General features: G+C 44.5%; 1 protein-coding gene across 2 annotated transcripts in view; it reads left to right on the forward strand.

The window, feature by feature from the left end:
• The window catches only part of LOC136582086 (phospholipase A and acyltransferase 3-like), a 30,386-nt gene extending 21,272 nt beyond the window's left edge, over nucleotides 1-9,114 (forward strand). For both annotated transcript variants that reach the window (XM_066582864.1, XM_066582863.1), the window contains 2 exons: nucleotides 3,246-3,505; nucleotides 6,751-9,114. In XM_066582864.1, coding sequence (XP_066438961.1) covers nucleotides 3,246-3,505; nucleotides 6,751-6,852 — 362 coding nt within the window. In that variant the 3' untranslated portion in view covers nucleotides 6,853-9,114. The remainder of the gene's footprint in view (nucleotides 1-3,245; nucleotides 3,506-6,750) is intronic.
• Nucleotides 9,115-25,877: the final 16,763 nt, after the last annotated feature.

The following is a 25,877-nucleotide window of genomic DNA, read 5'->3' on the forward strand; positions in this document are numbered from 1 at the left end:
GCAGGACCAGAGGGACATACGTAATGCAACAAAGTTTCTTGACTTTTTATTTAGCTTATAGCTGTATATGAATTGTAAGATAGTGCTACTATGTGTGAAGGGTAATATTAACCAATCTCTGTGTGCCAGAATTGTAGCATAAATTGTGCCTATTCTGCCTTTCCTGCACCATCATCAGTTTCTCTTTAAGTAGTTAATAGGGTTGTTGTTTCCTTCCTGCGTCGGTGTATGGCACATCTATTATACACAACATTTGAGAAAAGTTATTTATTGTCTCGATCAGGAATTTCAGTTTAAGACCGCTTTCACACGGGCGACAGCGATGTCACTGCATTTTCTTGTGAAAACATAGCGGCTGCTTGCGATTTACTCACACGACTTTCTAGTGCGATTTTGCCGTGATGTTTTTGCAAGAAAGAGAATAGGACTTACTAATGTTAAAGTCGAATTGCACGATGCAACAAAAACAAAGGCTCTATAGGGAAACATGGGCTACAAAACATCGCAAATCGCGGCGATATAGAGCATGCCGCAATTATTTTTTTTCTTGCAAGATAGCATCAGAGAAAACATCCCCAATGTTAAGGAACCCATTGGAAAGCATGGGCATCACATACAAGCGTTTTCTCATGCTATCGCATCGCGTCAAAATCGCGTGATTTTTGTCATCACATTACCTTCACCATCTTTGCTCTCCTCTCTTGGCATCCATTCCATAGGGGTGAGGAGCAGGAAGTACAGAGTAGTCAAGCTGGCTGGACAGTCGAAAAAACACGCTACAAGACTGCCATTCTTTGCCTGTTGGTCTTAGGGTGGGTTGATCTTCCAAGGGATTTGCTTTGCCATGGCAGGGCCGTGGGGGTGCTGGTGGAGCCAGGGGACACTGTGACAACTGCCAGCAGCCAAGGGTCCATACTAGCCCACTACTGGCAGGGGAGGAGATGGAGTTCTGGGAGAACAATGAAGTGATGAAGTCATCCATATATGAACAGTTACATCACTGGAGACTCTGCAAAGTCCCCGACACTGTATTACCACTGAGGTGCACATCCTCCTCAGGCGCTTTGTTCATTTTTTGGCCAACCTGCAGCACTTCAAATTGCTGTTTTTTCCTCCTCTGTAGCCTCCTCTTTTTCCTCCCTCCACCGGCACTAGATGTGAGCAAACTGAAGGGCTGGTTCTCACAGCGCTCACTATGTGTCACATTCACTCCACTTTGTGCAGACTTTAGCTACTCTCTTAGGGCTCCTGTACGCTTGCTTTTTTCACGAACGTTTTTTTCACGCGAGAGCACTGCGGGGTTTTTTTTACGCAAAAATCAATGGGACTTTCTAATGTTAAAAATGCATCACAGAAAACGCAAAGCACAAACTTGCAATTTTTGCGCAATGCGTTTTCAACATTAGAAAGTCCTATTGACTTTCGCGTTAAAAAGGTGCAGCAAAATCTCGTGAAAAACGCTAGTGTGCAGGGACCCTAAGGGCTCCTTTTCACTGGCGATAGCATCATCGCTGCGAGAAAATCGCAATGTTAAAATTGCATCACTACGCTGCAAAATCGCAAGCTTTTGCATTGCAGTGCAACACATTTGTTTTGCCATTGCACTGTATGGGCGACATAAACAAGCAAAACGCTTGACCCGTGGAGGCCAGAATACCTCGCTGTAGCCCACCACCCCTCTTACCACCAATAAAACACCACTCCTTCTTCTTTGGCTAAATTGGCCACAGCAGCCAGTTTATTAAAAAACAGTACATAAAATGAACAATGAACGAGGGGGGGGGTCCTTGGAGTCACAAAGATCTGGTGCAACCATAACCGGGAAAAACGCAACAACTGCCCCCCACCGCACTACAGGTTCCGGGGCCAACAACGCCGCCCGAAGGCTGGCAACCACTATTGTGACTTATAGCCGGAGGGAGCTTACTGCCGCCCCCTCACCAGCCACGTCACCTGCACCAGATCACATCAAAATTTAACACAGAGGGATTCCCCCCACACAATTTCCACCGACTCCAAGGACCCCCCACCCGCCAAGCTGCCATGACAAACGGTATAATCCCCCAATTCCACCCCCAAACCCTCGGGCGGGCGGGACTCTCACGTATTCCTTGAAAAGGTGCCGCTGCCACTCCCCCCTTCCTTAAATACTCCCCCACCCCTTTCTTTATCCACCAATCCCCCACCGCTATCCCCCTAAATCTAGAAAATTCTCCCCAACACTAACAAAATTAACCCCATACTCCCCGAATAATTCTAACTCCGGCTATCTCCCCCCTCGTGTCATGGCGGGCTTCCATTTTAGGTGGGGGCCTCGCCTTCCCCCCCCATTCCAGCCCTATCCTGAAACAATCCTGCTGCTGCGATTTTTAATCCTCGCATCGCAGCTTGCCCTAAAACATCGCAAGCGGAAAGGCTGTCATTGAACAACACGTGTGACCCTTTTTTGCGAGAGCTCGCACTCTCGATCGCACTAAAAATGTGCGATTTCCTTGCTAGTGGAAAGGGGCCCTAAGGCCGGTCACACACGGACAGGTTGGATTCTGCATGCGGGAGCCCACAGCAGAATCCGGTTGTGACCCTGGCTGGTGGCCTCGCGTACCTTTGAATTTCTGTATTGTGGATGACCACGGCGACTCGCCGTCGGTCATGTGCAGTACAGATTTTTTTTTTCAAATCTTTGCTTTTCCTGCGCTGTCACTAGCCAATGACGTGGGTACCCGCGACCTACCCGCAATGTCAATTGTGGATTGGCTGTGGGGCAGACGGCTTCCATTGATTTCAATAGAAGCTGTCTCTGTGGGCACCATACATTCCGCTCGCAGAAATTGCTATCTGCTCATCTGAGCGGATGTGCTAAAGCTCTATTTTTGTAATGTGGGTGGAAGACGGCGGATTCTGCAATTCAAATACGGCCGTGTGAGACCGGCCTAAGTTGGACAGTTTCTGTCTTTTGCACTGTCCATAAGATGTGCCAAAATTATGAACCATCATGGCGCAGTTTAATGAATGTGTCACAAAAGTCTCAACCAAAATCCCATTACTCCTAAACAAAAACTGATGTCAAGACTTCTCATAATAAATTCCTATAAATTGTCCTAGACGTTTTATGGGCTATGAACAAGCTTTATAGGCTTATTTGTTTTAGGTAAAAAAAAAGATGGGCATTTCCAGTATACGGTATGTTCGGTATATTACATTGCTAGTGAGAAACATGGCATTAACTCTATCCTTTCTCTTCTCAGATCAAGAAGGCATTTCTAGCCTGTCATCTGCTTTTGGGGGTTCTGCAGTAGTCAGAAAAGATCGTCTGGAGAATGTTGCAAATGGATGCAATTATAGGGTTAATAACAAATATGATAAGAAAAGGGAGCCAAACCCTCCTCAAAAAGTGGTGCGAGCAGCCCTGGAGCTGGTGGGTGAGAGAATGCCATATAGCGTTACCAGTGCCAACTGTGAACATTTTGCAACAGAACTAAGATATGGAGAACGCTACTGTGATCAGGTACAGTATGGTGTCTTATGTGGGTACTGGGCCAACTTAAGGTTTAAGACAAAATTCTCTCCTAAGATGGGAGGGAGAGAGGAGTATTACCTGCACTTGTTCTGCTCTGCTGGCCCTCCAATCCGCCAATTCTTTGCCCAATTTTGGTAGCAGCAGTTTTCTGACTCTAAGATTATTTTCGCACAGCAGAATTCATTGCCGTATGTTCCGCAATAATTCTAAAAACTGCCACACAATCTGATTCGCGTGCGGATTTAGCCGTGTAAATACACAAAATCTGCGTACAGAATTCCGTCACAGAAGATCGCAGTTATGCGTCAAGAAGTAACATGTCATGTCTTGACGTGGAAATGCATGGAATTCCGCACACAGATTTTCCCCACTGACAGGACTAAATCTGCATGCTGATCCGTGGCAAAACCACGCTAAAAAAAAAAAGATGTGGATTTTGCTGCGGTTTGTAGAGCCAGTTAATTCCACCATGTGAACATACCATCATTCTCTGATTTCAATTTCCGTCATATAGTTTTGCCTTGCTAACACAAAATAGTGAGATTAAATTAACTTTTAGGAACTGTGGCTGCGACACCAAACGAGGCAGCTGCATTGTGTATGGAGTGCTCTGCTTCCGGTTACCCAGCGTCTCTGTACAGAAGCACCCGGTGAACAGCTGAGCTCCCAGGTGGCGTACTCCCAGCCAATCAAATATTGATGACCTACCCCAAGGACCGGTCTTCAATAGTTCGAAGATGCACAACCCCTTTAAATAACCAGCAGACCTTCATGATGTATCCTGTGTCTGATGTGATGACATTAAGTATTATGATTAAATTATTAGCGGATGTGCACATGGAAGGTGGGCCCCTCAATTGCTCAGGGGGCCCAAGTAATGCTAAATTTGGCACTGAGTGTGTTCACCTATTTGTTGTCTTGTTCACCCGCACATGGGTGATAGATCCTTAGTAATGGCAACTAATGGCAGCCAGTACAGAGGTAAGTGAGTGTCAGGCAGATGGATGTGTATCCGCCTTACCACACACCAGTTTGGCTGTGGGCTAACTGAGGTGGCAGCATGTGGGGAACCCTGTTTTTCATGCTTAACCCCCCAAGTGGGATACAAGCTTTGCTGTGGGGTCCCCAAGCCGGTACACGAACTGATAATCCCATTTGTATGGCTGCAGACACTGCACTGGCCCCAGGCGCAGTACCTGCAGGTCTGAACTGGTTCATAGTGGAGAGACAGGCTGGAGTCAAGGCTGACAGCACAGATCGGTAAACTAGGTCCAGTCTGTAGGTCAGGGCAGACAGTACACAAAAGCAGAGTCCAAGATTGAAACTCTGGGCTTCTTTATACCTGAGCTAAAAGTGAGATACTCTCTACCGGGGTTAAATTTCCTGAACTATCTCCAGATTAAGAACTGCGTAATCTATCACCCACTGTCACTCTCGCTCCCCGTATATTTCTACAACTTCCTATTCAAACCCCCCCTTCCACTCTAACCTAGGGATGCATTTCTTTTACAAACTATTAGTGGGGGAAAAGAGAATTTGAGGAGAAATACTTTAAAAAAGTACATCTATTAAATTGGGGAAAGGACATAGGCGCATCTTTCTCACCTCAGCAATGGGCTAAAGCCTTTACATGGACATTCAAAAGCTCTAAGAGCGCCAACCTCATAGAGTCCCACTACAAGACGGTGTCAAGGTGGTATTATACCCCTACCAGAATAAATAGAATTAACTCAGCAATTTCTCCGTTGTGCTGGAGAGAATGTGGGGGGCCAGGCTTTCTATTCCTCATTTTGTGGGAATGTTCCCCTGTATAAATCCTATAGAGTTCAGGGTTCAGACTGATTTAAGCGCTGCGGAATAAGTTGGCGCTATACAAATAAAGATTATTATTATTATATTATTATTATTTCCAATATTGTGGGTTTTTGTTTAATACCCTCCCCTTAGCTAGCCTTACTCTTGTTGGAGATTAAAAATGTACCAGCCAGACACAAAAAAACTCACCTCCTACATCCTTCTCTCAGTGAAGCTTTTGTTAATCAGATGTTGAAAACTCCTAACACCCCTTCTTTACACTCTATTGCAGAGTTCCCCAACTCCAGTCCTCAGGGACCACCAACAGGTCATGTTTTTTTAGGATTTCCTCAGTATTGCACAGGTGGTGTAATTATTGTCGGTGCCTCAGGCATTACCACAGGTGTTCCTACTATAGGATATCCTGAAAACATGACCTGTTGGGGGTCCCTGAGGACTGGAGTTGGGGACCCCTGCTCTATTGTATTGATGATTTCTGAACACTGCTCCTTTGAGAAGCTGTTCACAATCAAAAACAATAGTTGGGAGTCCTTCAATTCAATACGGAGTCCTTGGACGCACTTTCGCAAAGTAAAACTGATCTAAAGACCCACAAGGTCCGAGGACCCGGAAGAGCTTCTTAAGCTGTGCCAGGAATACCCTCTGGTGCACTGTGGACTCATTTGTGGCCTTCCGCTGGATATTGGGATTGCGGCTGCCATCTAGTTCCTACACTATGAAGTCGGCGATGCGGACTGAACACTGTAGATGTTACTGCAGCCCCCAGAGCCTTTGGTGTGCGTTTCCCTTTCCACTTCTCCCACTGAGCCTATCCTGGAATACAGCACAGCTTGTACATCCCAGCTGGTCCTCACTAACATCCAGAAGACAGTCTGTTACGTCTTGCTTTTCCAAATCCTGTGAGCTCTCTGCACGGATCAGAGAGGACGTTTGTTATACTATTGCTTAACCCAGTGAGTAAGGGCTCTGCCTCAAGGCCGGGTTCACGCAAGTGTAAGCCTATTTACACACGCCTGAGCACCTTGTATTTGCGGAGTGAATGTTGGTTATTTTTGCATGCGCATCGGCGTATTTCACTGTATTTTTTGCAAGCGCAAGGCATTTGCATGCTCCAAAAGAAGCACAGATGCTCCCAGCCATTGAAATAGCTAATTAGTCTAATGAGTTCAAGATGTGTTTTTTTCCTGGACAATTACGCAGTGTTTCACGCATCTTTAAGTATATTGTGCACGCATTTGCGCATCCCCATTGACTTCTATGTGGACTTAACATATTTCGTGAAAATTGGGTTACAGACCCCTAGTGATTCATCCTTACTGAGGGATCGACAACAGGAGCGCGGAAGATTTGTTCTTTATCCTTTATAAAATAGCATGTAATCTACAATGCTCAAACTAATCCACTTTTCTATGTTCCAGGTTGCTGATGCAGGAAAAGCCGCAGTTGTTGGAGTAGGAATCTTTGCAGCATTGGCCACCGTAGCTGTTATAGCTGGAAGAAGCAGAAGACAAAACCAATGAAAGCAAGAAAAATGAGCATGTTTGCGTGGGGGATGGAGTTGTAAATGAGAATGAGACTTCTTAAATTGTATATGTAGGAAAATATAGTTGCAATTTAGGGGTAAGATAGCTCACAGATTATGATAAAGAAGTTCTCTCTCCAACCCAGTGGGTTTAAAACTGGTTACAATAAATTCACAGCACGGTGCAAACAGTAAACCCTAGGCAATCTAACCTCTACCAAAACACACACAGTAAACCCTGGGCTATATAGCCTCTGACTAAACACATACAGACCCTGGGCTAGCTACCTAGTACATCAAAACAGAGTTTATAGCAGCATCAGGTTTTATTCACACAAGCGTATATCGGTCCCCGTTTTCATGGCCGGCCGATATACGCTAGTATCTGATGCATTGGATTCCTGCTGTGTAAAACTGCCCGGACGGCCAATATAGCGCCGGGCACTTTCACGCCGGCCAGGAAAGATAGTCTTGGAACTAACTTTCTGGACGGAATACGGCGGCAGCTGCATAGATTCTTATGGGAGCCCATGACAGCTGCTGGAGAAGGGAGGTGGGAGGGAGTTTAGCTGCATGACTGCCAAACTCCCTCCCCCTTCTCTTCTCTCCGCCCCTTGCTGGCTGTTTGCTAAGCTCCCGCCCCCTTTCATTTCTGGCTACCGACAAAGAGCGGGAGCTTAGCACACTAGCTCCCACCTCCTCCCCTTGCCAATAGCCTGTGAGGGTGAGAGGAAGGGAAGGGGGAGACAGTTTTGTAGAGCTAAACTGTCTCTCCCCGCCTGACGACATTGTGGGCTCGGGCGCATATGCGCCGGGCTTGGGCTTTCTGAACGAGCGCACATACGTTAGATTTGCGCATCTGTTCACACGTTTTTACGTCGCCGGCAGGCAGACGTAACAGCGCCGATGCCCATGTGAAACAGCCCTCATGCTGGGGCTTCCCAGACTTGGCACAGCCTGACCTTCTCTACACTGGGAGCATTGTTTGCAAGGCTCACATCTTATTCAAAGGAGCTCTCTCTGGTGCCTCATAATGAGCATAATTAGTGGATGGAGCAGGAGACCGCTCTGTTCTTTCCAAACCCCAACAACCAGGCCCTTTTCTGGGTTTTCGAGTAAACATTAATTCCAAATGCCTTTTTCTCTGCTACATACATCCATGTTGCCTGAAATACAAAAAAAATAACTAAACAATTTAGCAATTGCATATATATTGTATGATTTATCTTGTCCTGATCCTGAGTTACAGACTGTATTAATGCCTAGTTCTGCAGGCTGTCATTGGAAGCACTTGACAAGCTGTCAACTTTTCTGACCATCTGAAATGCAGTAAGACATTTAGTTATTCCTACATCAGGTGAAGGGCTTCTTCACACAACCGTGGTTGTGCAGGTATTTGCGCACGCTAAACACTGAGAATAGTAGCCATTGATTTCAATGGGTTTGTTCTCATAAGTGCGTTTTGCACAAGTAAAAAAAATAAAAGGAGGACCTGCCCTATTTTCCTGTGTTTTGCATAGCAAAAGTCCCATAGAAGTCTGTGGGAGGAGCAAAAATATGCAAGGGGAAAAGTTCGACACTGCGCAAAATGCAGGGAAAAGAACACATCTGGAGCTTATTATGTTTTAAATAATCCCTGTAGAGTGTGTATCTAGCAATTAACTCAATGGAAAGGTTGTGTCTAGCCATTAAATGCATGGAAAGGGTGTGTCACACGAATGTATGAACTGGCTTTGCGTGCGCAAAAAGTACAGTACTATTTACAGACACACCGGCAACATATAGATTTTTTCCCTTTTTAAACCTCGTTCATGCACAAATAGGCCGCAGCAAGCATTTTTTTCGCATACGCTCTTGTGAAGCCGCCCTAATGGTTTATAGTTTACGTCTAGAATGCTAATCACTAGAGCAAGCAAAGCCAACAAAGAATACTGGAAGAATTCAGCTCTGCAGCCAGAACTGTGAATGCAGTTTTGGACAGGCTGCAACTCAGGACCAATGCAACATAAACTGTAAAATAGTGGACATGACTATTACCTGAACATGTGTAAGACTAATGTATCTATATTGTTCTACACATTATTTGTTTGGGTTATTACAATTTTGCTTAAACTCGTAAAAGCAGTCAAAAGAGGAACTACCTGTAGACATTACTAATGGCTGGGCAGAAAAACTTCAGGTTTAAGGCATTACTAGATATGGTTATATATTCACTTGCTCATAACATTAATAAATTCATACATCACATATTATCCTTTAAGATGATTCGCTGAGAATATTTTTATTCTAATACCTTACTCGTATTTTGACTACCTTTTAAAAACGTAGATTATTTTGTGATATTAATTATACTTAATGCCTAAACATATCTTACAGACAGTGAGTGTGGATCCACTGTGCCAACTAACTGGTTTGACTTTGGGCTAAACCTAAGGGCATTATCTGATAGTTCCCCAGTATTCACCCTTTAACCACTGTACAGGGATCTGGACTTTGCCACTGGAAACCGAGCAAACTGCTATCTCCTGAAGTAGTCCCAGTGTGATTGGAAGCTGACCTACGGGAGTCAGAAGCACCAGTGCAAGGCACCGTGAAACAGGTCGAACTATAAACAGAATCCGGTGCAAATTCAGGAAGGCAGTAAACAAATGTATACAGACAAGAGTACAGGCTAAAGAGCAGACAATAAAGTCAGAGACAGAAGACGTGCGCTGGGTGACTGAGACAAACACACACCAACACTCAAGCAAAGAAGGAGGATCCCCAGCTCAGCTAAATAGGAGGGTAATAGCCTACTACCCTGCAGCTGCGTTGAGAGCACTGATGTATGATACACAGCAAAAATAAATTGCAGCATGCTCTGTTTCTCTGCGCATCATATGTAGCCCTTGTAGGTTTGCGTTTAAAATGCTGACCATACACAGGCATTGCGTATGAGCAGCATTTCAATACGCAAGTCCGCTCTGCACAGCGCTGGGAATTTGAAGAAAGAAATTAAAAAAAAAATCACACTGCACATGTCCATGACATCAGAGTCCCAGGCATGCAACCCATACACGGTCTCTGCCGGCTCTCAGCTGGCAGAGCGTATAGGCTGCAATGCGTACAACGCTGCAGGAGACTTGCAGCATTATACACATATACCCGTGTGAATGAGCCCTTATAGAGAAGTCACCATGTATACTGATAGATAGCATTCTTCCGACATGCACCAAATTAATTTTTGTTCGAACTGCCAGTGAAATGCAATTCATCATTCCAGAGACTACATTTCCGGTATTCTAGAGTCCAGCAGCATATGTTTTACACCACTCCAGCTAAAGCTTGACATTGTGCAGGGTGATCATAGTCTTGAGTGCAGTTTCTCAACCACAGATATCCATTTCATGAAGCGCCCAACACACAATTGTTGTTTTAGTAGCATTTCCAGACGAATTTTAGAATGCTGTAGTGAGTAATGCAGCAGAGGGAAAGCAATTCAGTAGCCCCACTCTGTGAGTTTGCATGGTTTTTTGACCTAGGCAGAACAAGCAGAACAGAAATTTCTTAAATGATCTTGTGGCAAGGGCGGCCTCCTATGGCAGCGACAAGCTTGAAGTCACTGAGATCTTCAGAACAAGCCAAACTGCTACTACCAATGTTTTTCCATGGAAGATTTCATGACTGTGTGATTGATTTTATGCACCTGTTTGCAGGGAATGTGGTTCAAACCCCTGATGATTGGGATGGGTTTCCACATACTTTTGGTTATATACCTGACCTCCTGAAGACCAAAAAAAAAAAAAAAACATATTCTGGTATAGCAGTAAAATAATAAAAATGGAATGTGAATATTCTCATGTTTAGATAGTATATTGTCTCCTCTTAGTGGATCAAAGAATACTAACACCTGCAGACGTGTCACAATTTTCACGAGTGCCGTTACTAAACATGTCTGGATTGGCCATGCTCAGAGGCCTTCATGAGATATCTTATCCTATTCAATAACTCAGGATCAATACTGATGACTCTCTGGGCGTATAATGACCAATTTGACTGGACAAAAACTTGATCAGGAAGGACTATTACTGATGTTCTTCCTTCAGATGACTGGAGCTCAGTAATTTCACCTGAATGGAGATTCAAGTCCTTCTACCATCTGAATGTAAGTGTATCATTCTGTTTAATCACATAGTGACCAGCAACGGTCTCTAATGGGCTTTAACCCCTTAGTGACCAGCCCATAGTGTTTTTATGTCCTAACAAAGTGGGCTTTAATCCCAGAGGATGTAAAAACATGCTTCCTGCAGGGATAAAAGCCATGTGGGCTATGGACGTGACAGCTCCATGCTGTCAGTGCCCGCAGGTAGCCGACAGCCTGGAGCTGTCATCCTGGGCTGCAGAGAGTCCCCCCCGGCAATGCGATCGGTGCTATCCAATGGATAGCGCCGATTGCATCAAACTACAAAAAAGTTTTTAAAAAGTTAAAGATTCAGCCGCCCTCATGGATCACATCCATGGGGGCAGGTGAGATTACTCACCCCCGTCGTCCGCGCTGTCCCCCGCTGATCTGGTCCTCCGGGACCCATTGCAGCTTTTCTGCGCATGCGCGCCAGACAAATGACGTCATGCGCATGCGCAGAAGGCTGGGAGCCCCGGCAAATTTAAAATCTCCTGGCTCCAATGGATAGCGGCGATCATGAAAAAGTTGGAAAAAAAGGGCACGTTTCACCTCCCCTCATGGATCGGATCCATAGGGGAGGTGAAAATACTCACCCCTGGTCCTCCGCGATGTCCCGCTCTTCCGGGACCTGAAGTCCTCTTCTGTGCATGCGCACCCGATGTCATTTATCGGCGCATGCACACAGGGGCTGACGCCCCGGGAAATTCAAAATCCCTCTGCTCCTGACTACCATGTGCAGCCAGGAGCAGAGAGAATTCACCGGGGATTTGATCACTGTTATCCAATGGATAACAGTGATAATTTAAAGTTAAAAAAAAGAGTGTAAAAAAAGTAGGAAAAATTTTTTTTTTTTAAAAGTTCAAAAAGCTTACGTTTCATCTCCCCTCACGGATCATATCCATGAGGGAGGATGAAATACGTGCCTAAGGCCCCTGGATTTTTCCACGGACCTTAACCCAGCTTCTGCGCATGCTCCTGTCATCAAAATGGCCGACGCATACGCAAAAGCCGTGGATTGCCAGGGTAATTTAAATTCTCCCTGCTCCTGGCTACAAAACGTAGCCGAGAGCCTGGAGATTTCACGGGGGGCCACAGTGAGCGGTTCCTGATCATGTGTTCACCGTTATCCAATGGATAATTGCGATCACGTAAAAGTAAAAAAAAAAAATTGAAGTTTTATCTCCCCTCACCAATGCGATTAGTGAGAGCAGATGAAACTTTTTACTGGAAGCCTCCGTATTTGAACCCTGATGTGATCCTCCATGAACCTTCTCGGATTCTGCACATGTGACCACTGGCAAAATGACAGACATATGCGTAGGAGCCGGGGAGCCCAGGAAATTTAAAATCTCCTTGCTCCCGGCGACCAACGGTTGCCGTGAGCCTGGAGCAGTGACGGGTGGCCTCGTTGAGTGGTCCCCAGTCAAGTGATAAAAAGGTAGCGATCTACCTTAGGTCGGTCTCACATGAATCCACGGTATTACGTGGATCAATCAAATGCATTGGACTTCATAACTCCACTCACATTAGTGGGTCGGAATTACATCATCCACATCGCAGAAAAAAGAACGCAGCAGGTCCTATTTTACCGCGGATATCCGCAACATAGAGCCCATTGTGCTCCATGGTTGCGGATATACCCGCAGCCCATACGCAACTACCTTGTATACGGGCTGCGGGTACCCGCGTCATCGCTAAGCAACGGCGCAGGAAATACAAACAAAAAAAAGGTGTACTGCGCATGACCGCCCGTGTGAGTAGGCGGTTATGCGCAGTACATTACAAGGCCGTACGCAGAGCCACGGCCGGGCTCACGGCTTGGATCCACTGCGAGCCTTCGCAAGCAGATTCCACATACGGCTGTGTGAACCCGACGTTATTCAAACCACTACCTGTAATACGTAATTTACAAGAAGCCCCAGGAACTCTCGCCTTCCTGCAGTTCCAGGAGCAGCTTGTTGAACGCCTTCTATTTACACCCCATACCCGCCACTGGGGTCATGAAATACCCCCCAAGAAGCATGAGAGGAGAGGGGATACCCAGTTTTATTGCCCCATGTACCCATCCCAACCAGGCCCCCCTAATTACTGCTGTCTTTGGAAATACCACACAGTTCACATTATTACTTTTATCTAAGATTTGGGGAACGCCAAAAAGGGCGCGCGGGGGAAAAGGCGCAGGTAGGGGAATATTTTTAGGGGGTCAATTTTTATTCTCTACAAGTTAGCGATGAGGCCTGGAATTTATTCAGTTGTGCCCTGTAATCCAACGGGTGTTCCCTCCATTATAGGCCTTGCCATGTGTCCTTTAAGTAGATTAGGGCCACAATGGGTATCTTTCTGAACACGGGACAAACGGGGGTATCCTTTTTGGGGTGAATGTCTTCATTCCTATGTACACTGTACAAAAAAACCCTGTTTTTAAATTGACACAATTGCCAAAAAAATGAAAATCATAATTTTTCCTTCTGCTTTGCTTAGATTCATTCAAATAGTGTGGGGTCAAAATACGCAGTACACCCCTAGATGAATTCATTAAGGGGTTTAGTTTTCAAAATGGGGTCATTTGAGGGGGTTCCTTATCGTTTTGGCCGCTCAATGGCTCTACAAGTGGGCAATAGGGCCTGGAATTTATTTAGTTGTACCCTGAAATCCAACGGGTGCTCCTTCCATTATAGGCCTAGCCATGTGTCCTATAAATAGATTAGGGCCACAATGGGTATGTTTCTGAACACGGGACAAACGGGGGTATCCATTTTGGGGCAAATGTCTTCATTTATATGTGTGCTGTACCAAAAAACTGTTTTTAAATTGACACAATTGCCCAGAAAATGAAAAATCGTAATTTTTTCCTACTGCTTTGCTTAGATTTATTAAAAAATTGTAAGGTTAAAATACACATTACACCCAAAGATGAATTTGTTAAGGAGTCTAGTTTTCAAAATGGGGTCATTTGTTGGGGTTCTCTGTCGTTTTTGGCCGCTCAAGGGTTCTACAAGTGTGCAATGAGGCCTAAAAGGCCTTCAAGCAAAATTTATGTTCTAAAAGCCACTGACTACTCCTTTCATTTTGGGCCCCGTTGTGCATCCAGACATAAGATTAGGGCCATAATGGGTATATTTCTGAAAACAGGACAAACAGGGGTATCCATTTTGGAGTGCAAGTCGTCATTCATATGTGTGCTATAGAAAAAAAAAACTGTTTTTAAAATGACAGAATTGCCAAAAAACCCGAAAATCACAATTTTTTCCTTTTGCTTTGTTTGAATTCATTCAAAAACTGTGGAATCAAAATGTGCAGCACACCCCTAGATAAATTCATTAAGGAGTCTAGTTTTCAAAATGGGGTCATTTGTGGGGGTTTTCTATGGTTTTGGCCGCTCAAGGGCTCTACAATTGTGCTATGGGGCATAAAACGCCTTCAAGCAAAATTTATTTTCTGAAAGACACTGACTACTCCTTTCCTTTTGGGCCCCGATGTGCATCCAGACATAAGATTAGGGCCACAATTGGTATGTTTCTGAACACAGGACAAGCAGTGTATTAATTTTGGGGTGTCAATCCTCATTTTCATGTAAACTATAGGAAAAAAATCTGTCTTTAATATGACATATTTGCGAAAATATGAAATTTTACTTTTACTTCTCTAAATTGAATGAATTCCTGAAAAACAAATGTGAGTTCAAAATACTCATGACACCCCTCAGTCAATACATTAAGTGGTGTAGTTTTTAAAATGGGGTCATTTGTGGGGGTATCTATTATTCTGATACTCACGAGCCTTTGCAATCTTGGCTTGGTGTAGGAAAACAAAGTGTTCATCAAAATGCGGAAAAGTAATGTTACATTTGTACGTCTCCTAAATGGTTAAAAAAACACAAACGTTTTTCAAATGTGCATTCAGAATAAAGTAAACAGATGGAAATATATATCTTAGAAAAATGTGTACAGTATGTTTGCACATATTTGATATATTACAATTGAAAAAGTGAAAAAATGACAATTTTTTCAAAATTTTCCCAATATTGGCACTTTTAATAAATATACACAAATTATATCGGACTATTTTCACCACCTAAATGAAGTACAACATGTGGCGAAAAAACAATGTCAGAATCACTTGGATATGCAAAGCCTTTACGGAGCTCTTCTTGGTTAAAGTGACACATGTCAGATTTCCAAAATTTGGCCTGGTCATTAAGGCGCAAACAGGCTCGGTCACTAAGGGGTTAAGGCCTTATTCACATAAATGTTTTATCGTGGCAATTTTACCGCATTGGATTCCAATGCATTCATTCAGATGGACGATTTTGTGGCGCGTAAAACCGGCCATCTGGAAAAAAATTGCATATACAGTGCTGATTCAGGCAGCCACTTGATCTATCTTTTGGTCGTGAATAGCCAATGGGAGCCACTGGCAGGCAGAAGGGAAGAGTGTTTAGCATGACTAGCTCTGCTAAACTACCGCCTTGTTCCACCCCCTCCCCTTGCCGGCAGCTGGCAAGGGGTGGAGAGGGGAAGAGAGTTTAGCTCAGATAGAGGTAACAAAGGGCAGCATTATTAATGACAGGTCAACAAGGGAGGTATTATTAACCTTAAATCACTAAACATTAGTCTCACAGACTACAGACCCCCGACGTGGTTGCGAGAATGTTTTGATACTGTGACTTTGAGGAGGGATATTAAGGCCTCATGTCCACGGGGAAAATCAGAATTAAAATCCGCAGCGGATTTTAACTCTTCTCCCGCGCGCGGATCCGCACCCCATAGGGATGCATTGACCACCCGCGGGTAGATAAATACCCGCGGATCGTCAATAAAAGTGATTTTAAAAAAAATGGAGCATGAAAAAATCTGGACCATGCTCCATTTTCATGCGGGTCTGCCGCGGGGACGGCTCCCGCGGGCTTCTATTGAAGCCTATGGAAGCCGTCCGGATCCGCGGGAGACCTAAAATAGGAATTTAAAAGCATTTACTCACCCGCAGCGGGCCGGGAAGGTCTTCTCTTCCTTACGGCCGCATCTCCCTTGCTTCGGCTCGGCGGATGTGCCCGGCGCATGCGCGCGGCACGTCGACGACGTGCCGGCGACGTGCCGCCGGCGTGACGAATTCATCCGCCGGCCGAAGAAAGAAGATCCGGCCGCGACGCAGAGAAGAAACGGAGCGGATGGGAGGTGAGTTTATTCTCATTTATTCTTATTTTCAGCGCTCATGTCCGCGGGGCAGGAGGGACCCGCTACATGTAGAATCCGTAGCGGGCCCGATTTTCCCCGTGGACATGGAGGCCTAAAGCATGTATCAAAGATATTTTGAAAATTGAATGTGTTGTGGCAAGTACTTCTCAAGCACAGCCAAACAAACGCAAAGTTTGCACATTTTGTCCATACCAGAAGCACAGGATGACCAAGCTCTTATGCCACTCATGTAGCAAGGCCATTTGTGGTGAACACACTGTTCCAGTTTGCAGTGACTGCAAGAAATACGTTTATTTAGTTTGATGACAGTTTTTAGGTAAATTTGATAAATGAATGCCCTTTCATATAAGTTACTTTTTCACTAATAAATACGATAAATAAAATATTGAAGTTTAATTTTGTTAGTCTGTGAGACCAATATGTAGTGACACTAACTTGAAAATATGTTCAGTGATTTAGGGTTAATGATGGGGCAACAAAGGGAGCATTTTAATACAGTGGCGCAATTTTAATGAATGAGCAATAATGGGGAATATTATTCCTGATGAGGGCATAAAAGGGGGGCATTATAACTACCAGGACCACTGAGAGGGGCACTATCACAACTGGGGCCACAGAGAGGGGGTGCCACTACTACTAGGCCCACTAAGAGGAGGCACTATTATTAAAGGGGCCGCTGGAATAATGGAGGTAAAATCATATATCGTGATAAGCTGCATACCTAGCCACACCCAGTTTTTGGCAGGGGTGCCCCGCAATAATTTTTTTTTCCCAGGGGTGTCCAAAGGCTGAAAAAGTTTGGAAATACTGATCTAAGAGGAGGTTGAGATAGTTAAGAAGAATCTTAAGCACCAATATATTCCGCAGCACTTTTCAAGTCAGGCCCATGCTATAATAAGGTATGGTATGAGTAAGGCTCCAAATGAGCTGAAACACATTAGCAGTTAATTTTTATTCATGCGCCCAATTAACTTTTCAATAAAGGTTTGGCTTTAATTTTTGATCGGTGCTGGAATGTTATATACAATAAGTATTTTAAAATTATTAATACAAAGTTGGACTCTGAAGACTTCTTGGCTTTGAAGAAAAAGCAATTAGAAATTGGCACCCCTGTATACCAAAGGGTAAAGGGGGGTCCTGGAATCTACCCCACCAAGTGAGTACCTTGATGTTGCTACCACTTTGGTTTTTAACATTGTATATTAACCTCTTAGTGACCATCCATATATGCTTACGCATCCTGGGTGTCTGGCCTTTAGTCTACAGGGTTGTAAAAACACTCTGGCGCTGTAGAGTAAAGCCACGGGGTCTGTGTGTGTGACAGCTCCCTGCTATTGGCTGCCAGAGGTAGTCAACAGCCTGGAGCTATCACTGGGGCCGCGGTGTGCGCCCCCCCCCAGTCACGGGATTGCTGTTATGCAATTAATAACGGCGATAGCATAAACGTTTTTTAAAAAGTTAACGAAAGTTAAATAAAGTGAAAGTTTCATCTCCCATTACGGATCGTATCCATGAGGGGAGATAAAATTACATACTTAAGGCACCTGGATTTGTCCCTCAACGGGATTTTTATCTGTGGACCTTTCCCTGACCTCTGCGCATGCACCTGTCGGCAAAATGGCGGACGCAAGAGCAGAAGCCGGGAAGGGGCAGGGAAATTTTAAATCTCCTCGCTGCTGGCTGTTAAAGGTAGCCAACAGCCTGTAGTGGTGATCTAGGGCCACGCTGAGTTGCCCTTGATCACATGATCGCCGTTATCTAATTGATAATGGCGATCATGTAAAAGTTAAAAAAAGCAGAAATTTAATCTCCTCTCACCAATGCAATCAGTGAGGAAAGATGAAACTTTTTACTTGAGGCCTCCGCATTAGAACTCCAATGTGATTCTCCTCCATGGACCTTCTCCGATTTCAGCACTTGCACCCACCGGAAAAATGATGGACCCATGCACAGGAGTCAGGAAGGGACGGGAAAATTTAAAATCTCCTTGCTCCTGGCTGCCAAATGTCACTGAGAGCCACCAGTGGCCTCGTTGAGCAGTCCCCCGTCATGTGATAAAAAGGTAGCAATCTACCTTAGGCCGATCTCAGAGGACTGGATTGGAATTGCGGATTACGCATGCGTTTGATCTGTGGTAATACACAGATCAATTAAATGCATTGGATTACACAATTCCGCTCAATTTAGGGCGTCAGAATTACGTAATCCACTCGCAGAAAACAGAACACAGCATGTTCTATTTTACAACGGATATCCATGACATAAAGCTCATTGTGCTCTGTGGTCGTGGATATACCAGCAGCCTATTCGCAACTACATCGTCATCGAAAAGTGGCGGAATTATAAACAAACATAAGGTGTACTGTGCTTGACCTTCTGTGTGATTAGGCAGTTATGCACAGTACATTACACGGCCGTACACAGTGCCACGGCCGGGCTCACAGCTGGGAACTGCTGTGGACCTCAGCAAGCTGATTCCACATCCAGCCTTGTGAGCCGTAATAGCCCGTATGAGCCCGGCATTATTCAGATCGCTACATGTAATATGTAATTTACAAGAAGCCCCGGGAACGCTCGCCTTCCTGCAGTTCCAGGAGCAGCTTGTTGAGCGCCTTCTGTTTGGGACCACCGCACCTCAGCGAGCTTATGAACCCTCACAGAGCGCCACTTTTTACACCCCATCCCTGCCGCTAAGGTCAAGAAATGCCCCCAAAAAAGTGTCAGGTTTGCAACAAACATGGGAGGAGGAGGGATACCTGGTTTTATTGCCCCAAGTGCTCATCCCAACCGGGCCGCTGTAATTACCCCTGTTTTGAGACATACTACACAGTTTACGTTATTACTTTATCTAAGATTTTGGAAATGAGGACGAAAAGGGAGGAGGAGGGGATTCTTTTTAGGGAGTCAATTTTTTTCTGCACAAGTGAGCAACTGGGCCTGGAATTTATCCAGTTGTGCCCTGAAATCCAATGGGTGTTCCCTCCATTATAGGCCTAGCTGTGTATCTTATAAGTAGATTGGGGCTACAATGGGGGCATTGCTAAAAAAAAGAACTCGTGCTATAAAATTTGGAGAGTGTCTCCCCAGTTTTCACTTCTTGAAACAAAGGAAATGGTCATGAAAGTGAAATTTATAAAAATAAATGATAGATTTTTCACGTTTTATAATAATTTTTTGCAAAAAACTGTAGGGTCAGAATGCTCAGTACACGCCTAGATAAATGGGCTAAGGAGTCTAGATTTCAAAATGGATCAACTTGTGGGGGGGCGTTCTATCGTGTTGGAACCTTGATGACTTGGAATTTATTCAATTGTGCCCTGAAAGCCAAAGGGTGTGCTCTCCATTGCAGGCCTAGCCATGTGTACAGTAAGCAGATTGGGGTTACAATGGATATGTCTCTGAACACAGGACATACTGGGGTATCTATTTTTGAGGTGAAAGTCTTCATTCATATGTGTGCTGTACAAAAAAGCAGTTTTAAAATTACACAATTTCCCACAAAGAATATTGAGGGAGATTTAGATAGACCAGTGTTTCATATGCTCATCTTAATATTCTGTGCATGATGTGCCTAATATATGAAGAGGAGCACATCTCTTCGTATATTAAGTGTATCTTAGCTGCTTGGTGTGCCTACACAGAAATCTGATAGATTTCTGGTATAATTTATACCAGTGGGAAAGTGAAATAGTATGTCGGACCTGTCAAAAACGTGCACATTTTTCTGCAAATGGGTCTTGCCAAATTTTGCGACTCTTTTACACTAGAAAAGGCTACATTAATTTCCCCCCAAATGCTTACTTGTATGTTGCAACTGTCCCGATTAGCATTCTGCAAGTACCACTAAGGCCTCCTGCCCATGGCCGTATCGGTAGAACGCTGCGGGTCTCCCAACTATGTTACCGAAGTTTGTAAATACTGGCTAATGCATGCCCATGTAACACTTGTGCACGCAGTGTGACTTTTTTTAAATGTTTCCTTAATTCCCTGCTATGTTTAATAGCGGGTGTTACATCCATGAAAGCCCCACGCCTCAGCACGAACACAAGATGGTGTCCTAGTAAAACCGCAACAACTCTCACAACATTTGGGACCTGGCTATCCCTGATTAGAAACCTGAACATATATACAAAACACAGGACATGACACTGTTCACACACACTGAACACAGAACATGACAGTCACACCTCATGTCTGGCCACCTGTACAGACATACAGAACAAGTCGCCGTTCACACCAACACATGAGGTTATGCAAACCACATAGAACAGGAACTCCACCCAGAACTCACATGCATTAAGATAGCAAACTATCGCTTCCTTCCCACAGGCAGGTCGGACACCACATGGGGGATTACCGCAGCGGAATTCAACCCCAAGCCCAGCCGGTGACCCCTGCGTTCCTGTCCAGCAGCTTCTGCACAGCACTCTGTCACGCATACGCAGTAGCCGTCTGCGTTCTGCACTGATGCGTATCCTGTGATATTTCAGCAGTGCTCACTGGGAAAGTGTCGCGGGACGAACAGCATCCATTGGTTTCAATGGAAGCCGGCCATGCGTATCCCGCACAAAATTGCAGCATGCTGCAATTTTTCCCCCACGAGTGGAAAATCGCAATCGATTTCCACTCGTGGGCAGGAAATCTTGCTTTGCAATAGCATGCTATGGGCTGGATTTTCTGCGGAATCCCGCTCCGGATTTTGCAATGCAAATCCTCCCATGGGAAGGAGGCCTATAGCTAGTCCAAGTGTCCTCACACCAAGAGGATAGAGAGTCAGCCACTGAGCTGACACAAGCAAATCATATCAGGCATCACCCATCTGACACACACATAAGACATCCAATGTCAGGAGTCCGCATCTATAAAAGGGATAGGGAGAAACTTGCTGGTGTATGCACCTGTGCGGTCACCATACCTCATTCTACTCGATGCACGCACCCCAAAATGCAAGGAGGGGAGGGACAACAGGTGTCCAGACCATCCTCAGGGAAGGTGAGAGAGGCACTACAGACAAGCATGCATAATACCAGCTCTGAGCAGGTTTACAACAGAGTAATACAGTAAAATGATCGGCATCTTCCACCAAGAGATTCTGGTATTTAAGTGTATCAGACCAAATGGGATTGGCTGGAGAAACGCCACACCGAGCCAGCTCAATTAACCCTTACCTATGAAGCTGTGCTTATGGAAACCTGTAGAACCACAGGTAGCAGAAGCACAAGCTAACAGCGGAGTTGCATACACTGCCTACACTGCCTACACAAAAGTATAGGGCTCACATCTGCGTGGTACGCAGAGAAATAGGGCATGCTGCAATCTATTTCCCATGCATACTGTTACGTGTGCTGCTGAGACATGTTGTACTACTGTGCTTCCTAGCAGCACAGACCTCACAGGGTTAATTGATTGAGCTGGCTGGGTGTGGTACTTCCTGCTAGCCAATCTCCTGGGTCTGTGCCCAGTGGTCCGAAGAGCGCTGGGCTGCCCTTATTGGGCCAATGTCCCCGCTCAGGTAGGGCCATGCCACCCTCCCGGTAGAACAGGGTCAGTTGCCAGAAACCCGAGTGCGTACCCTAGTCCTCTCTTATGTTACGATTATGTAGGCAAAGTGAGCACAGGGCAGCCCAGCGGTCTTCGGATCTGGGCCCTAGCTGATCCTAGGAGCCACACACCAGAACAGGACACATTCACATGCCACATGACAGGGACTGAACCACAGGACACACAGAGCCAGAATACACAGCATACAGCAGCCACAATGCAAACACTAATAGCAGATGATAAGCTGAATATAAATGCAAGGTGTTAGTTCGTACATTGGCCAATGAACTTAAGCTGCAAGCCCCAGTAAGGCCCCTCGTATCTTGCAGTCCCTACACTAGCAAGACACATCAACTAGAGGGCCCAGGTGGCCAACCTAGCGCAGAAATAGCAAACAAACTCAGCAGACCAAACTGACACAAAATAAACGTACAAACGGACATGAACCACAAGGCACAGATCACACAGCAAGCTGCAACAGAACAGGTAACCGGTACATCCAAACAGTACAAGACCAGCTTCAGACTGACCAGGAGCTGGGTTTATATGTGTGCACAGACCCAGGAGATTGGCTAGCAGGAAGTACCACACCCAGCCAGCTCAATCAATTACCCTGTGAGGTCTGTGCTGCTAGGAAGCACAGTAGTACAACATGTCTCAGCAGCACACGTAACACATACAAAACACTCAATGAAAGTCCATTGACTTTCATGGACTCCATTCACAGCGAAACACATGGCTGTGCAACACACGCATAATACGTGGTGAAAAAATGTCTGTGGACATGAGCCTTAGGGTAGTTTCACACGGGTGATCGCAATATCGCATCTTTGTCCCTGCGATTTTTGTGTGTCAGTGCTGCTTTTTCTTGGAAAAACATTGCTGCCGCTTTCAATTTTCTCGTGCGATTTTACTGTAATTTTTTAGCATAAAAGTCAACAAGACTTTCTATAGTTAAAAAAAATCACATCGCATGAAAATCTCAAGTTTGTGCATTGCGATAAAAAGGAGGCTCCATAGGGTAACATGGGCAATAAAAAAAAATAAAAAAAAAAAATCACAAAACACAGAAAGACAGGACACACTACAACTTTTTTTTAATCCCAACATCGCATGAGTAAAAACATTGCAGATGTGAAGGAAACCATTGAAAATCATTGGTTTCATAATTTTGCGTTTTTACTCACTCTTGTATCACACAATATTATCACCCGTGTGAAACCACCCAGTGGAGCTTATTAAATACTCACTTTTACAGCTTCCATTGAGTTTAACGCTAGCTGTATAAATTCATATGGACTCAGCTCCTCCAAGTGGCTGCTACATGCATTGTAGGCAAGGTGAAAATCACATTTTTGCCACGGTTGAGCAAAACGCTTTTTGATGCATACGGTAGAAAAAATAAACTGAAAGAAAGGATGCAACAGAATGCCTATACCGTTATATTCTGATGACATTGACTTCCATTATAAAAAAAACAAAAAAGTATACTTCTGGAAACTGGTTTTTGATAGGACAGAAACATAACAGCCTGTACTTTTCCATCCTGTCCAAGAACAACATCCAGACATATACTATCTTTTTGTCTTTTTGTTTTAGAAATAGGAATAAGGCCCCCTGTATACGGGCGTTGCGAAGCAGGAGCCCGTAGACGAATCTCCGCCGGTCAGCCTTTCTCACAGAGAGGCTGACTGCGGAGAATCGCGGAAATTTGCAGCATGCTGCGAATTGCCTCGGTGAGCAGAGAATCGCAATGATTCTCCGCTCGTGGACAGGGGCCAGCGCTTTCCATAGCAATGCTATGAAAAGCTTCAGACGGCGTGATTCACCGGCGATTTACCGCCGGGGAATTAACATCCGTAGACAGGGGGCCTTAGAGTTTCTTTTATAATAAAAATAGAGCTTTAACACTTCTAAAGATATCTTATGAAATTATGGTGATATTATGATCAGCAGCAGAAATCCTGCGGCAACGTTATCTCCTGCTAAGTTCTTGTTGGGCCAGGTGCTGTGACCCACTGTAATAGATCAGCTGACTACACTGCTCATACTTTTTAAGAGATAAGTGTCTGATTGGTTAGCTTCTCTTTAAATACTTCTGGTTTCTGCAGTGTGGTGCAGTTGATAGTTGTGACAACATACTGTATGTTCTATCTAGTATTCCTTGTTCTAGCTGCAAGTACCTAGTTCCAATCAACTGTTTTGGGGCGTTTCTTGTGAATTATCTGCATTGAAAGGACAGAAGGATGGACGGAAAAAGAACAGAAAGAAGGAAGGAAAGATGGAAAAAAGGATGAAAAGATGGAAGAACAGAAAAAAGGACGGAAGTACGGGAAAAAAAACGGACGGACAGAAAAAAGGATGGGAAGATGAAAGGAAGGAAAAAAGGATAGTAGGACAGAAAACAGGACAGAAAAGGGACGGGCGGATGGACGGAAAGATGGAAAAAAGGATGGAAAGATGGAAGAATGGAAAAACAGACGGAAGGACAGAAAAAAAGGACTTTTTTTTAGACTTGGTGGCATAGCAAAGAGGGATGGGTGGATGCAAAGAGGAATGAATGGATGCAAAGAGGGATGGATGTAGAAAGAGAGGGAGAGAGACAGACCAATCAGAGGACTCTTTTGCTGTAGGCGGGTTTTTTTTTTAATCCCATCACTAGCAAAACATGTTCTATCACTGCCGATAGCTGATGGCTGTCTACACAGAGTGATGAAGCACTGCGGCAGCGTCCCGGAGGGCTTCAGTTAGGTATTAACTTTTTTTTGTGTACTGCTGCTAGCGCTGCCGTTTAGCGCTGTCAAAGCGTGGTACTAAGTTGTGCCACGTTTTCGGCAGCGTTGCTAACACTGCACATTCTTTTCAGTAGGTGACGCAAGGTTGAAAACGGCAAAAGATAGAACATGCATCGCTGTAGTTTTAAAATGAATTGGAGCGTTGTACAGCGTTTAGCGCAGTGCTGAAAAGGCAGTGCTAAAATGTCTGTGTGAGGGAAGCCTTTTATGTATGTATAGTTCCCTATGTATTGATGCTGCATTTCCTTTATGTTCTGTTTTTAAAATGCTTTTATTATATTTGTAATTCTCAATAAACAATTTTTTAATGATAAATTTTTGTTTTTGGGTTTGTTCCTGGAGATGATGTGATTCAGGCCTACTGGCCCCTCATCCTGAGGGCCTCCTCCCTGGCTCTGTGAGTTGTGGCAGGGCTTAATGACCGAAAGATACAATACACTACAATACAGAAGTATTACAGTATATTGCTGAAGTGATCTAGCAATTGTAAGTTCATGTCCCCTACTGGAACAACAAATAAAAAACGATTACAAATTCAAAAACCTGTCTTTTCCAGTTTCTCAACCAAAGATCTGAGCAATAAAAAACATAATTTGTATTGCCGTGTTAGTAAAAGTCCAATCTATGAAAATATTGCAGTTTATTTATCCTGCATGGTGAGTGCTATTAAAAAAAAAAACAATGCTAGAATTGTTTGTTTCGGTCACATTATTTCTAAAAAAAACGGAATAAAAAGTGATCGAAAAGTTGTATGAAGTGTTGAAGAAAGAAGATCCAGCAGTGATGGAGGAGACCTGCGCTGGATCTGGAGAGGTAAGAACCTGTCTTTTATGTCCATGTCTGCGGGCACAGGCTTATTCTGCTGCGGGATTCACCACTGGAATCCGTGCATGCCCTTATGCATAAGGCCTTAGACCTTCAATTGAATATGAGATATTATTAGGCAATTAATAGTGTTCATGAGGTGGCCCACTTATGAAACTTTTGCACTGAGCCCACGAAGGTGCTAAAATGCCTCTGCCATCATCATAGGGAAGACAATAAAAGAGGAACATCTATATCACACAGTTAGGGACAGGCATGCCCTACCAATATAAAAGTATAAATATAACCAATAATACCTCCATACTTTGACCAGTCAGCAGTCCGCATAGATGGTCCACAGAGTATTATCATGCTGAAGACTATACAAGACAATACAGCTCTACGCAGTTGGCAGTGGCTTGTGACCCCGCATACACGAGCATTAACATTTCAAATCTTTACCAAATATGACAAATAGGTTTTAAACTTGCATGCTCCAAATCGCCCTATTAAGGATGCAAATGTT

This window comes from Eleutherodactylus coqui, chromosome 11 (assembly GCF_035609145.1).
Source record: "Eleutherodactylus coqui strain aEleCoq1 chromosome 11, aEleCoq1.hap1, whole genome shotgun sequence".
Classification (NCBI taxonomy): Eukaryota; Metazoa; Chordata; class Amphibia; order Anura; family Eleutherodactylidae; genus Eleutherodactylus; species Eleutherodactylus coqui.